Source organism: Microcaecilia unicolor, chromosome 5 (genome assembly GCF_901765095.1).
Source record: "Microcaecilia unicolor chromosome 5, aMicUni1.1, whole genome shotgun sequence".
Lineage (NCBI taxonomy): Eukaryota > Metazoa > Chordata > Amphibia > Gymnophiona > Siphonopidae > Microcaecilia > Microcaecilia unicolor.
Genome location: NC_044035.1, coordinates 109,132,074 through 109,148,134, shown reverse-complemented (window position 1 = coordinate 109,148,134; position 16,061 = coordinate 109,132,074). Strand labels below are relative to the sequence as shown.

Here is a 16,061-nt window from a genome sequence, read left to right as displayed (position 1 = left end):
GCAGTTCGTTATTTTTAAATTAGCTTTTCCTATTGTTTTCAATAGCGGTTACTATTGTTTTGGCCGAACTAAAGCGGCAGCAAGCTCTACTTTACTGGCTTCAGTCCATAGGATCAGGCCGTCTCCTGTTCTAAAGTTAACCTCTTTGCGTTCCAGTTCACGAAGCCTTCCTACGGCGTCAGAGTTCATTCCGTCTACGCCGGAAACAGGAAGTTGCGTTAGAAAGAGGATGGCTAAGGGAAGGCTTCGGGACCCGCGAGAGGCCGTCTCTGAGATAATCGCTGGTGCCGTGGGAGAATAGCAGCACCTTAGAAGGACCCGGGGGTGGGGGCAACAGAACAGAAGGAATATATGCCGATCCCGCGAGGGGTGGGGGTTGCCAAGGAGTGGGGAGATGCTGGACTTATGGGAGGGGGTAGCAGCAGTGGTGCCCAGGAGAAAGTGTACCGGCTTTGGCTGCGAGTCGTAGGTTGGAGACCCCTTCCCGTCCATCAACACCTTGACAGCAGTTGCGCAACTTGTGATCGGCGGCCGGCGGAAAACCGGCGCTTAAATGGCACGTTTTCTTTTTTGTTTTGTCCCTTATCTGGCCTTACTCTGTGTTTAGTAATTAATGGACTGCTGAAGCCAATCTTGTGTTTTTGATTTCTGTGCAGACAATGCCAGTGGACAGTTCCCAGATCCTGGAGGACTCTTACGGCCAGGGCTGTTCTACTTTTATAAGTGGTGAGCATGGAGTCGGGAATGAGGAGTCAGAAACTGGACCTGCTGAAAGTGGTCACAATTGTACTGAATCAAGCATTACTGATAACACACCATTCATGTCCTTCGCTGTTGAAGGACCCAAAAAAGGGCATTCAGTGCTTCACATTAACAGACAACAGATCCAATCTGTGGATGACAGTTCTCAGGCTTCTGAGCTCAAAGGTTTGGGTGTCGATGTGTATGATCAGGAAGTGCTGGAGCAAGGTGTCCTTCAACAGGTGGATAATGCCATTTGTGAAGCTAACAAAGCAGCAAATGTTGCTGAAGCAGAAAGGGAGTACCAACATCTCTTTGATGATTTACGGTAGGTGTAACTTTTTTTTTTTTAAATTACATGTAATTATGCTGAGTTTACAAGTCAGTTTAAAATAAGTGTTATGTTGTGATATTGTAACTCCTAAATCAATTCATTAGAAAAATGGAGACCTTGGAGCAGCTGTGGAATAGTTGGAACCTGGGCATAAGATTAATTTCCGAGGGCTTCACAGGGGTATAGCCAGACCTATTTTTTTTTTGGGGGGGGGGGGAGGCAGGGTTAACATGAGGGGCACTGGGCAATATAGGCATGAGTAGTGCTTGTCTTACTCCTGATGCCTTAGAGTGCACTTGATAATGGATTTCTAAGTAAAAAATATGTCCTGCATCAACATAAACAACACGCACACTTATGGAAACCTAGGAAGCACTGACATTTTTTAATGAAGTTGCATTATCCCATAACTTAAACTTTACCATTAGTAGACTTGCAGTATCCTGGAAAATAATTACTGCAAAGGCACATATCCTTCAACTTTATAAGAAATGTAAAATGCCTTATTAAGCTGTATTAATAAAATGTCATCTTGTCCCTTTCTCTGGTTCTACTGCTTTCTCTCCTGTCTGAAGCTGACATGAACCAGTTTAAGTTCCTGACTATTCCTTCCACCCCTTCTCCTTACGAAGGAGCAGATAAATAAAGGATTGTCTTCCAAATTACTTTGTGAAGTAACACAAAATCCTGCAAAGAAGCTTCTTGGAGCCTATGCTGCAAGCTTTACAGCACCAATTTTGAACACACATATATCAGTAAATGTACCTTTAAAAATGTGGTTAATATACAGAACCACAATATGCTTCCTATTGGAAAAGCCAAACAAATCAGACTCCTATGGATTCACACACAAATTACATGACAGTAGAATCTCTCATCATGGTCATTCACAGAACACAGACCAATTCTCACCAATTACAGAATAAAGGACCAAAATTACAAAAGGAAACACTGAGAAATCACATTCTCCGTAAGCAGTACAGCACAGAAGAAATAAAAGTAAAAAAAAGGATTATCTACTGTAGGGAGCAAAATACAAGATTACTTTCTACCCTAATATAAAACCCACAAATAAATTACTTGGATACCCAAGAAAAGTTAAAAACTTGTGGGACAACAGTGAGCTGTGTTTTCAAAATACTTAGACTAACAAAGTTATATAAAGGCATATTTTCAAAGCACTTAGACTTATAAAGTTACATACCAATCTGTCGAACTTTGTAAGTAAGTCTAAGTGCTTTGAAAGTGATCCCCAGTGACTCCAGCCAACTTATTAGTGGAACAAAACCACAGAGACATGGTAGGGTCAATTTGGTAATACTAGAGCCCAGCTAAGGAACAGGTTATTTTGAGTTAGTCTTCACTGGACCAAACTTGCTTTCCTTGTGCCATCACCATCCAGCTGGATAGGCAGTGTCTTAAAAGGTGGAGGATAAAGGTTGTTGTTGGGTTTTTTTTTTTACTTTTACATTTATATCCCATATTATCCCAAGCAAACTCGGGTTCAGTGTGGCTTACATTTGAAAGTACAGCGAGACAGAGTAATAGAATTCAGTTATATCATGGAAGCGGAGTACCTCCAAAGCTTAATTTTTATTTTCTGATTTCCATCTTCCAAAATTCGAGACAGCAGATGTACAGATCAGCAGGGCCCAAAACAGTCCAAAACAAGAAGTCAGAAACAACACAGTTTATTCCTAATTGTTCAACCACCCTTAGAATTCACCTTTGGGTTTAAAAAGCAAGACCAGGTGCATGTAAGGACTGGATAAACAAATTAAAATAAAGTTTAAAGCAAATGCCCTTAATATGTAATACTTGGTAGCAAGTATGAAACAGTGATGGAATATTCACATAGCAAGCAGCCTGAGGCAACAGATTTATTTTCTACTGAACATAATTAACTTTGTATGAACTTGGTGGCAAGTTCATTTTTATAATATACCACTGCAAGCCACAAAACAAAAGGATCTCCCACATGCCATCTTTTTTTTCTTTTGATGTAGGCACAGGAAGAAAAAAAGATTTTAAATGCTCCCAGGTTTCAACCTAATTCATGTTTAATATTGGATATAAATGTTATAAATATGTAAATTAGATAGAAACTCTGAATGTTGAGCACCTGATTTTTGTAACATGATGTCTGTTTTAGTGGCCCTTTACCAGGAGAAAAAAAAATCTCTGCACGAATATAACAGTGGTAGGGTGTCCCTATACTCAGCTCCTCCAAATGACACACTGATTATGATTTATAACAAATTACTACTCTATCTATGAAAAGCTATTCCGTTATTATACTTCCTCTGTGTACATTTGTATGCTGCACATCTGGCGTGTTTATGAAAATATAAGTGAGATTAAATAAAAATGCCACCAACAATAAAGGACGACAGTATGTATGCAGCAGTTTGGTTTGCTTGCTTTATTTTGAGTGTACGACGATGATGGCTGCACGAGGAAGGGAAAACAGAGATTAACCTAAATAGCTTCAACTTTTTATTATTCAGACTTCATCCATCCACCTCCCCTCCGGCCCTGGGTGCCCTCCTGGCACATACCTCAAGGCACCCTAGTGGTCTAGTGGCTTCTTCGGGGCCGGATAGATCCCCACTCTTTCCTACCCGCTGCTGCTGATCCTCTCGCTGGTTCCGCTTTTTCAAAATGTCTGCCGAGACTTCCAGTGGTAGCCTCGCAAGACTTCCACAGAAGTCTCATGAGGCCACCGCTGGAAGTCTCAGCAGCCATTTAAAAAAAGTGGAGAGGAGAGGATCAGTGCCACGGCAGCAAGCTGGAAAGAATGGGGATCTTTCCTGCCTTGAAGAAGCTAGTAGACCAGCAGGGTATGTTGAGGTATGTGCTGGGAGGACACCTTATGCTCAGGGGAGGGAAGGCACTTCTGCTGGAATCCCACAGGACCTGGGTCCATCCCTGCGGGATCCCTGCAGACCTGGAGGAGATCCCCCTGGGAATCCCGGTGTTTGGTACTCCCAGGAAACGAATCTTGAGATCAATTTCCTCAGCTCTGGGTGATCTGCAACACTCTAAAGGCTTTCAGAGAATGACTATCTCACCAAATTGTGCTAATTTAAACAGACAACGAGGTTGCTGTCAACAAGCAGGGGGGCACCTGATCATGCCCTTTGTGTAAGGAGGCCATCCGGATGTGGCATTGGGCTCGCCATCACAGCATATACCTACGAGCCACTTATCTAGCAGGCAAAAACAGTAGCCTGGCTGACAGACTGAGCAGGGTGACACCTTCAAGCACGCCGTAGTCACACCTCTCCTAAAAAAAACCATCACTTGACCCTACCTGCCCCTCCAACTACCGCCCCATCTCTCTCCTACCCTTCCTTTCCAAAATACTCGAGCGTTCCGTTCACAGTCGCTGCTTTGATTTTCTCTCCTCATGCCATCCTCGATCCACTTCAATCCGGTTTTCGCACTCTTCACTCGACGGAAACAGCACTCTCTAAAGTCTTCAACGACCTGCTCCTCGCCAAATCCAGAGGCCATTATTCCATCCTCATCCTCCTCGATCTATCCGCTGCGTTTGACACTGTCAATCATGATTTACTTCTTGCCACACTGTCCTCTTTTGGGTTCCAAGGCTCTGTCCTCTCCTGGTTCTCCTTTTATCTCTTCCACCGCACCTTCAGGGTACACTCTCATGGATCTTCCTCCACTCCCATCCCACTATCTGTTGGAGTTCCCCAGGGATCTGTCCTTGGACCCCTTCTCTTCTCAATCTACACCTCTTCCCTAGGCTCACTGATCTCATCTCATGGTTTTCAGTATCATCTTTATGCTGATGACACCCAGCTATATCTCTCCACACCAGACATCACCGCCGAGACCCAGGTCAAGGTATCGGCCTGCTTATCTGACATTGCTGCCTGGATGTCCAACCGCCACCTGAAGCTGAACATGTCCAAAACCGAGCTCCTCATCTTTCCACCTAAACCCACTTCTCCTCTTCCTCCCTTCTCTATCTCAGTTGATAACACCCTCATCCTCCCCGTCCCATCTGCCCGCAACCTCAGAGTCATCTTCAACTCCTCCCTCTCCTTCTCTGCGCATATCCAACAGACTGCCAAGACCTGTCGCTTCTTCCTCTTCAACATCAGCAAAATCCGCCCTTTCCTCTCTGAGCACACCACACGAACTTTCGTCCACGCTCTCATTACCTCTCGCCTTGACTACTGCAACTTACTCCTCACCGGCCTCCCACTCAGCCATCTATCCCCCCTTCAATCCGTTCAGAACGCTGCCGCACGTCTTATATTCCGCCAGAACCGATATACTCATATCACCCCTCTCCTCAAGTCACTTCACTGGCTTCTGATCAGATACCGCATACAATTCAAGCTTCTACTCCTTACCTACAAATGCACCCGGTCTGCGGCTCCTCACTACCTCTCTACCCTCATCTCCCCCTATGTTCCCGCCCGTAACCTCCGCTCTCAGGACAAATCCCTCCTTTCAGTACCCTTCTCCACCACTGCCAACTCCAGGCTCCGCTCATTCTGCCTTGCCTCACCCTATGCCTGGAACAATCTTCCTCAACCCCTACACCAAGCCCCCTCCCTACCCATCTTCAAATCTCTGCTTAAAACTCACCTCTTCAATGCTGCCTTCGGCACCTAACCTTTCGAGAAATATAGTATGCCCTATCAGATTGTCTCTACACCTGTCTTTTAGATTGTACACCTGTCTTTTAGATTGTAAGCTCCTTGAGCAGGGGACTGTCCTTCCATGTTAAATTGTACAGCGCTGCGTAACCCTAGTAGCGCTTTAGAAATGTTAAGTAGTAGTAGTAGTGATGCAACCGCATGAGTGGTCTCTCAGCATGACTGTTTTCCGCAAGATCTTCCGAGTGTGGGGAACCTCCCTTGTGGATCTCTTTGCCAATCAAAACAATCACAAAGTCCCTCAGTTTTATTCAGGCTTCAGACCTATGGCAGACAATCATCAGATGCCTTCCTTCTCCATTGGGAGATAGGTCTGCTCTATGCATATCCTCCCATACCTCTTGTGGGGAAGACTGCTGAAACTCAAGTAAGAACAAGGAACCATGATTCTGATCACACCGTACTGGCCTCAGCATATCTGGTCCCTCTACTTCTGGCTTTATCCTCCAAAGAACCGTGGAGATTGGAATGTTTTCCAACCCTCTTAACTTGGAACGAGGGATCTCTTCTACATCCCAACCTTTGATCTCTGGCTCTCATAGCTTGGATGTTGACAGCGTAGAATTTGCTTCTTTTGGTCTTTCGGATAGTGTCTCTCGGGGCTTGCTGGCTTCCAGGAAAGATTCAGTTAAAAGGTGTTATTCTTTCAGATGGAGGAGGTTTGCCGTCTGTTGTGAGAGCAAGGTCCTAGATCCCCTTGCTTGCCCTACACAGTTCCTGCTTGAATTCCTTCTACACTTCTCTGAGTCTGGTCTTAAGACCAACTCTGTAAGGGGTCACCTCAGTGCAATTAGTGCTTATCATTATTGTGTAGAAGGTAAGCCCATCTCTCGACAGCCTCTAGTTCAATTTGAGAGGTTTGCTTTTGTCAAAGCCCCCTGTCAAACCTCCACAAGTGTCATGGGACCTCAACGTCATTCTCACCCAGCTGATGAAAACTCCTTTCGAGCCACTGGACTCCTGCCATCTGAAGTACTTGACCTGGAAGGTCATTTTCTTGGTGGCTGTTACTTCTGCTCGTAGAGTCAGTGAGCTTGAAGCCTTAGTAGTGGATGCACCTTATACTATGTTCCATCACAACAGAGTAGTCCTCAGCATTCACCCTAAGTTCCATCTGAACCAGTCGATTGTCTTGCCAACATTCATTCCCTGACTTCATGCCCATCCTGCCGAGAGTGCCTTTCACATCTTGGATTGCAAGACAGCATTGGCCTATTACATGGAGTGGACCAGGCCTCGCAGACAGTCCGCCTTCTTTTTATTTCTTTTGATCCCAATAGGATGGGGGTCGCCATTGGGAAACACACCATCTCTAATTGGCTGCTGGCAGATTGCATTTCCTTCATGTATGCCCAGGCTGGGCTCACCCTAGAGGGTCATACCATGGCTGCGTCAGTAGCCCACTTGCAGTCAGCCTTCATTGAAGAAATTTGCAAGGCTGCGACGTGGTCTTCAATTCACCCATTCACATCTCATTACTGCTTGGAGCAGGATACCCGACGCGATAGTCAGTTCGGGCAGACATAAATACATAAGTATTGCTGTAGTGGTACAGACCAAAGGTTCATCAAGCCCAGCATCCTGTTTCCAACAGTGGCCAATTCAGGTCACAAATACCTAGCAAGATCCCAAAAAAGTATGAAATATTTTATACTGTTTATCCCAGAAATAAGCAGTGGATTTTCCCCAAGTCCATTTTATTAGGGGTCTATGGACTTTTCCTTTAGGAAGCTGCCCAAACCTTTTTTTAAACCATGCTAAGCTAACCACCTTTACCACATTCTCTGGCAACGAATTCCAGAGTTTAATTACACATGAGTGAAGAAACATTTTCTCCGATTCGTTTTAAATTTACTACTTTGTAGCTTCATTACATGCCCCCTAGTCCTAGTATTTTTGGAATGAGTAAACAGACGCTTCACGTCTACCCATTCCACTCCACTCATTATTTTATAGATCTCTATCATATCTCCCCTCAGCTGTCTTTTCTCCAAGCTGAAGAGCCCTAGTCACTTTAGCCTTTCCTCATAGGGAAGTCAACCCATCCCCTATGTCATTTTCGTCACCCTTCACTGCACCTTTTCTAATTCTACTATATCTTTTTTTTCAGATGCGGTGACCAGAATTAAACACAATATTCGAGGTGCAGTCGCACCATGGAGCGATACAAAAGCATTATAACGTCCTCATTTTTGTTTTCCATTCGTTTCCTAATAATACCTATCATTCTATTTGCTTTCTTAGCCGCAGCAGCACACTGAGCAGAAGGTTTCAACGTATCATCAACGACGACACCTAGATCCCTTTCTTGGTTGGTGACTCCTAACGTGGAACCTTGCATTACGTAGCTATAATTCGGGTTCCTCTTTCCCACATGCATCACTTTGCAATTGCTCACATTAAACGTCATCTGCCATTTAGACACCCAGTCTCATAAGGTCCTCTTGTAATTTTTCACAATCCTCTTACGATTTAACAACTTTGAATAACTGTGTGTCATTGGCAAATTTAGAGCCATATTTTCAAAGCACTTTGGGAGGCTAAGTTCCATAGGTTTCTATGGAACTTTGGGAGGCTAAGTTCCATAGGTTTCTATGGAACTTTGGGAGGCTAAGTGCTTTGAAAATATGCCTCATTGTTACCTCACTAGTTATTCCCATCTCTAGGTTGTGTTGCACCCCTCTAGGCCCATTTTATTCTGTTCCAGGCTGCACTCTTACTCAGTTTGTATATAGTTTCAGGTGAATCTGAGATATGTCCTCACCATTGCGAGGCCCAATTTACCAATGTTTGTTGTTTTCGGTGAGCCTGGATTCTAGGGATTACCCACTTGTGAAAATAAATAGGCCTGCTTTTCCTCGGAAAAAGCGAAGATACTTAGCTGTAGCAGGCATTCCCTGAGGACAGCAGTACTTATATTTTCACAATCCCTCCCACCTCCCCTTGGAGTCCCCTGTATAGTCTCCTTTCTTATTTTTACTTTTTTGCTGTGTATATAACTGAGGAGACCGTGCTCTTGCGGCGGGTAGGAAGGCACTCGCGCATGCAGAATGAAATGTCTCGTGCTCCACAAACCTGTACTTATGCTAGTCATAAGTCCCGGACTGGGCAACATGGTTCAGCATCACCCAGTTGTGAGAATATAAGCCCTGCTGTCCTTGAAGAATACCTGCTACAGGTAAGTATCTTCACTATATTATGGAAAAGAGAATTTTTATCTATATAAATAATTCTCACCTCCAAAGTTCAGTGAAGCACTGAGTCTACTCTTCTTAGGCTAGGCTGTCAGCACCACTCACCCTCAGTCATAGACCCGCCCTCAGCCACGCCCCTTCCGGACATAATTCACAACTCCAACGTTCTAATGAAGCCAAATTCCTAATCTCCAACTTCCGTCATTGTGTGGATCAGAATTCCACCATGACTGTGTGCCCCGCCTTCGCGCCAAACGTCATGGCATCGAGGGCGGACCACTGACACTAATTGCTCACCCGTTCCACCTGCAAACGTTGCTACACAACACGCACGAAGGACCAATCGATGAGCTGCAATAATGCAAGGCAATGGGACCACACATAAGACGCAGGAACATCGGTGAAACAAGAAAACCTTGTGGATGCCCATGCTCCTGCTCTCGGTATGTGACTCACCCCACCCCCTCAAAAACGGGATCATGTACAAACCTGAACAATGCACAAACCTAACAATGCAAGGCAACGGAACCACACATAACACGCAGGAACATCGCTGAAAGAACTAAACCTTTTGGATGCCCATGCTCTTGCTGTCGGTATGTGACTCACCCCCCCACCCCAAAAAAACGTACCAGCCTTCCTCAAAAACGGGATCATACACAAACCTGATTACTGCTAAAACCTTCATCTCTCTCTACACACACACACACCTTAGCACCACAATCACCCACAAACACCCTCTGCACTCCCAACTCCTACACAAACAACACACACACATACAATTCACTGGAACAACAGTACCCTCCCCCCAACAAACCCCCAAAACAAAAATGGCAGCTACAATTGCACATGCAACTCACACACTGCCCAATCAAACTGTTAACTCCCCCAAACCAACATACACACACTGCCATGGACACACATTATCTGTCTTGCTCACTCACAGACACATACTCCCTCCCCAACCCCCTCTATATAGAAACAGTAACAGTGAAGTACAATATCTGACTCTCTGACACACCAACACACACCTACAGACCCCATGTGACTTCACCCGCATACACCCTCTGACCCCCAAACCCTTACACAACCCCCCCCCCATACAATTCATTTGAACATTACCCTCCCCCCAACAAACCCCCAACACAAAAATGGCACAATAATTGCTCATTCAACTCACAAACTCCCCCCAAAAAAACCACACCAACATACATACAGCATCTCTCTTTCTCACTCACACACACACACATACTCCCTCCCCCAACCCCCTCTATACAGAAAGATTCACTCTGTCATTCTCTCTCACACAGTCACTCTCACACACACTCTCTCAAACACTACGATCAACATCTTGCTAGCGCCTGTTTCATTGGTCTCAGAAACGGGCCTTTTTTACTAGTTTTTAATAAATTGGGGTCTCCAGGTAAGGTAATTATGTGACTAGTATATCCGACAGACCCCAGTGATGTCATTGCATTTATTTTTATTAAACATCTTTGCTTTAGAAAAATTTTTGAAAACTGGGATTTTTGTGCCTTTGTTTATGCATTGTTTGAAGGGTTTATGCAGTGTTTTCCTTGTTATCCGACACGACAGGTCGGTCCTGTTTAGGTCGGATAATCAGGACTGTACTATATTAATCAGAATAAATTTGAGAAGGAAGAGTATACAGTTTCTTCTTTTAGCCTAGTCTTGTGTATTTCTAGCTAATGGAGCTTTTTTTTATTTTTGTTTTTTTATTTGTTTAAAGGTTTGTGGCAAAGACATTTTCAGCTATTTGTGAATTAGTGGGGAAATTTGAGATTGCAGTGCTTCATATAGCCAGATACATTTTTTATGATTAATATATAATTACATATGTGGAGTTGTGAGCTCACAGTGAGTTAGAACTGTTTTTGTTGATGTTGAGATTGTGTTTATCAACAAATTTAGAAAATGAACTTTGAAGAAATAAAAATAAAGTATGGACTTTGTAGTATGGTATTTACCATGCAGTCCCTTCTTCCTTGTTTGTAAAAATCTTCTTTATTTTTGTTTTTGAGGACTTGGAGCATTTTATCAAATTTGAATATGATGTATATAGACATTGCATATATTGGTTTCCTATACAGACAGCAGCATTTATTTTCTTAAATTCATAGTGGTGGTCATAGGAGAAGCTTCCTGAGGCTTCTTTATGTGAACTCCTTGGAAGTCATGGCCCCTATTTACAAAACCACAGTAAGGTTTAGCAGTTAACGCACATTAACCTGCGGTAGCTGCAAACATCCATAGTAATTGCCTCCAAGTGTCAGGAACATCCCCAACAGTCGTCGGTACTGTGTGTTGATTTTGTGGCCACTATGTCATACAGCAAACTATTGGCCTTATTTTCGAAAGTAATGGGCGCACGTATTTCGACCCAAATCGGGAGATGGGCGCCCATGTCGCAAAGGCGCCCAAATCGATATAATCGAAAGCCGATTTTGGGCGTCTTCAACTGCACTCCGTCGCGGGAACGAACAAAGTTGACGGGGGCGTGTCGGAGGCGTGGTGAAGGCAGGACTGGGGGCGTGTTTATCGGCCGAGGAGAGATGGGCGCCCTCGGCCGATAATCGAAAAAAAGAAAGGCGTTTTTACCGTGAATTTGGGTCACTTTTTTGGACCCTTTTTTTTCACGAACAAGGCCCAAAAAAGTGCCCTAAATGACCAGATGACCACCAGAGGGAATCGGGGATCAGCACCCCTGACTCCCCCAGTGGTCACTAACCCCCTCCCACCAAAAAAAAAAAAACAACTTTAACAACTTCTTTTTCCAGCCTGTATGCCAGCCTCAAATGCCATACCCAGCTCCATCACAGCAGTATGCAGGTCCCTGGAGCAGTTGTTAGTGGGTGCAGTGGACTTCACCCAGGTGGACCCAGGCCCATCCCCCTACCTGTTACACTTGTGGTGGTAAATGGGAGCCCTCCAACCCCCCCCCCCCCAAAAAAAAACTCACTGTACCCACATCTAGGTGCCCCCCTTCAGCCATAAGGGCTATGGTAATGATGTAGAGTTGTGGACAGTGGGTTTTTTTTGGGGGGGGGGGGATTTGAGGGGCTCAGCACCCAAAGGAAGGGAGCTATGGACTTGGGAGGTATTTTACTTTTTTTTTTTTTTAATTGGTACAAGTGCCCCCTAGGGTGCCCGGTTGGTGTCCTGGCATGTGAAGGGGGACCAGTGCACTGAGAATCCTGGCCCCTCCCACGACCAAATGCCTTGGATTTGTTCATTTTTGAGCTGGTCGCCTTCGGTTTCCATTATCGTTGAAAAACGAAACCGCCCAGCTCAAATCCACACACATCCGATGCATTTGGCTGGCACAAATCGTATTATCGAAAAAAAAGATGGGCGCCCATTTCTTTCGAAAATACGGTCCCGCCCCTTCACGTACCCGTTCTCGGACATAGATGCCCATGGAGATGGGCTTTCGCGTTCGATTATGCCCCTCTATATCTTCTAAAGATGTAGGTGCTCTACCTACTGTTAACATGGCAGATACCACAGAAAATGTGTTAAGATCACCTGCCCCTTCCCTACCACCTTCTGTGACATTTTGTGTTAGGTGTTTAACACAGTGTATTAACATTGAGCTCCATGTTACCACGTATTAAAATCATGTCAAACACCTAACACTGTTTAGTGTTTATAGGCCCTTTGGTATCCTAATGCAGAAGAGAAATTGGTCATGTTTTGTTCTAGTGGCCAGCTGAGTTTTTCTGCAGTTTTTTTTTTGCTAGAACTGCTTTGATTCTCATAGAGTCAACTAATGGATCTCTGTTTTATTTGAAGGTCATGTACAACATCTTTAAAGCACATCAATAAGATCATTGAACAGCTCACACCTCAAGCTACGAACAGCAAAGAGATCAACAGAAAACTTGATTCTGTAAAACGACAAAAGCACAACAAGGTAATTAGGCAGTTCCTTTCAATTTCAGATGTAGATTGCCAGGAAACCAAATTTATATAAATTGTTTTAATAAAACTAATATGTAGCTATTTTGTTTGTGCTGGTTTAAAAACAGAGACTACATGTATGATATGTAGGAGCAATATGTAATATGTGGAAAACCAATCACTAAAGAATTTGATATAGTAATTTTGTACCAGACAAATGTGCAGTGACTTTTCCTCTAAGAATAACTGGGAAAATGTTGGCACGTAATGTTAATTTCTGATTTTAGTAGACTGCTTTCCATCAGTCCATTTCTCCCTCCCGCTGTCTCTTATAGTATGTTAGAGAAGGCATTTGGGCTTATTTTCGAAAGAGAAGGATGCCCATCTTTTGACACAAATCGGAACATGGGCTTCCTTCTCCCAGGGTCGCCCAAATCGGCAAAATTGAAAGCCGATTTTGGGCATCCTCAACTACTTTCCGTCTCAGGGACGATCAAAGGTCATGGGGGCATGTCGGAAGCATAGCGAAGGCGGGACTGGGGCGTGCTTAACACATGGGCGTCCTCGGACGATAATGGAAAAAAGAAGGGCGTCCCTGACGAGCACTTGGCTGACTTTACTTGGTCCATTTTTTCTTGCGACCAAGCCTCAAAAAGGTGCCCGACCTGACCAGATGACCACTGGAGGGAATTGGGGATGATCTCTTCTTACTCCCCCAGTGGTCACTAACCCCCTCCCACCCTGAAAAAAAAAACTTTAAAAATATTTTTTGCCCGCCTCAAATGTCATACCCAGCTCCCTGACAGCAGTATGGAGGTCCCTGGAACAGTTTTAGTGGGTGCAGTGCGCTTCAGGCAGGCGAACCCAGGCCCATCCCCCCCTACCTGTTACACTTCTGGTGGTAAATGTGAGCCCTTCAAAACCCACCAGAAACCCACTGTACCCACATCTAGGTGCCCCCCCTCACCCCTTAGGGCTATGGTAGCGTTGTACAGTTGTGGCGAGTAGGTTTTGGGGGGCTCAGCACACAAGGTAAAGGAGCTATGTACCTGGGAGCAATTTCTGAAGTCTACTGCAGTGCCCCCTAGGGTGCCCGGTTGGTGTGCTGGCACGTGAGGGTGACCAGTGCACTACGAATGCTGGCTCCTCCCACGACCAAATGGCTTGGATTTGGTCGTTTCTGAGATGGGCATCCCCGGTTTCCATTATTGCCGAAAACCGGGGACGACCATCTCTAAGGACGAGTTAAATGTTGACATTTGGGCGTCCCCAACCGTATTATCGAAACGAAAGATGGCCGCCCATCTTGTTTCGATAATACGGGTTTCCCTGCCTCTTCGCCAGGACGTCCTGCGAGGACGTCCTCAGGAAAACTTGGGCGCATTGTTAGTTGGAGGTTCTGCTACGTTCACAGATATAGTATGTTATCAGCATCGCTACTTACATTTTCTTACACATTTTCAATTGTGTTTTTTTTGCATTCATGACACTGAAGGAACAGCAATTAAAAAAGATTAAAGCTAAACAGAAACGTCTTCAAGTTGTTCTTGGGAAGACTGAGATTGAAATCCCTGATGAGGACTTGGAGAGCGATGGGAACAATGATGCAGGTAAGTCCTTATCCACTTGTCGTGCCTTGGTTTATTCATCAACAGTGTCTGCAAGCTGATTCTGAAAACTAATAACAAGTACTGTAAATAGAGGAGTCGGTGGCGAGACCATTTCAAGAGTGGTGAGCCTGCATGCATGCGCACACAAGTCCTTGTTCCATCATCCTTGCAGAGCATACTGCTAACCACATCCTTCTGGGAGGGAAACACAGAGGAGGGGGGAGACTGAGGAGGCTGGGAAAGGGAAACAAGAAACTGAGATGAGAAAAACAATGAAGCTGCAACAAGACTGAAAAGGGAAGATGGAGGACGCTGCTTCAGTGACAAATGCATAAGGTAGGGGTCTTGGATGCATCTGAGAGCAGGAAAGGGGGAGAAGCTGGAAGTTGAGAAAGTGAGGGAGCAGAGATGGAAGTCAAAGATCCATGGTGTGTGTAATGGGATGAAATGAGATGAAATGAGAAGGCGTAAGAAAGAAGAAAAAGTAGAAAGAAAACCAGGAAAAGTATTCAGCAAACTGTGAGGAAATAAGATGAAATTGTTAGTTTTGGTTTATTAAAGGCATGTTTTGTTCACTTTTATTAAAAACTAGAACAAAATTGTAAAATAGTGTATGAATTGAAAAGGTTGAAACAGAGCACCCTTTTTTTTTTGGTGGGGGGGGGGGGGGGTTGTAGTAGATCCATAATATATTCTCTACTGCATAAGTGCAGTTCACTGAAGGATGCAGAATCTAGAGCCTTTGGAGGTTGTGATACCTTTCTTCAAGGCTGCCAAAACAGATCGTGTGTCTGTGTGTGTGTAAGCTTTCAAAACCTCACAGATTCCTACTTTAGATGTTTTGTCTAACTTTAGTGACTAGACTACAGTAGAAGTGCCTTGCAAAAGCATACCATGGCATAGCATACTTCCCTTAAGGGATAAGAATCTAGTTTATTGTAATTCTTATGTATTATTTGTTATAGTGGTGAATGTCTGCTGTAATGTGCAGCCTTTATAGTCAAAACAGCTCATCAATTCATTTTGTATTGTGGCCTGAATGGAGGACAAGAGCCATATACTTATTCCAGACTATTTGACTATTTGTGATTATTTGTTAAATTATTATAAATGAGTGATGGTGGAAACCAGTTTAAAAAGAATTTGAAAGTAGCCTGTTGACCAGAATTGAAGCCATGGGTCTCAGTTGTCTCTTTTTTTGCATTAGTAGTCGATGGTTCTTTTCATCTCTGGAAATACTTGCTGTTGAGTGGCAGGGAGCAGAGAAACATCCTATATAATGACAGCTTTTGGTCATTTAATTACCCTTTTTGTTTGCTTGATTTTTTTTTTAAAGATTTTATTTCTTCAAATCTGATTAGATATTTGTCCAGTGGCAGTAAAAAAAAAAAAAAAAAGGTTGTCTTTTGTGTTTTTAATTATCATAAGAATATTGTTGCTTGTGTTATCACAGTATTCAAGACAAAAAAGAAACATAGGAGGCAAAAGAGGTTTTGTGTTGACTGCTTCAGAGCCTATAGTCGGGTGCCACTACTTTAATATTATTTTGTGTTCCTGAAATATGAAACAT

General features: G+C 44.0%; 1 protein-coding gene across 1 annotated transcript in view; it reads left to right on the top strand.

Moving 5' to 3' along the window:
- The first annotated feature begins 262 nt into the window (after positions 1-262).
- The window catches only part of ERCC6 (ERCC excision repair 6, chromatin remodeling factor), a 189,238-nt gene continuing 173,439 nt past the window's right edge, over positions 263-16,061 (top strand). Inside the window, exons 1-3 of the mRNA XM_030203175.1 lie at positions 263-1,069; positions 12,774-12,894; positions 14,377-14,491. Coding sequence (XP_030059035.1) covers positions 660-1,069; positions 12,774-12,894; positions 14,377-14,491 — 646 coding nt within the window. The 5' untranslated portion in view covers positions 263-659. The remainder of the gene's footprint in view (positions 1,070-12,773; positions 12,895-14,376; positions 14,492-16,061) is intronic.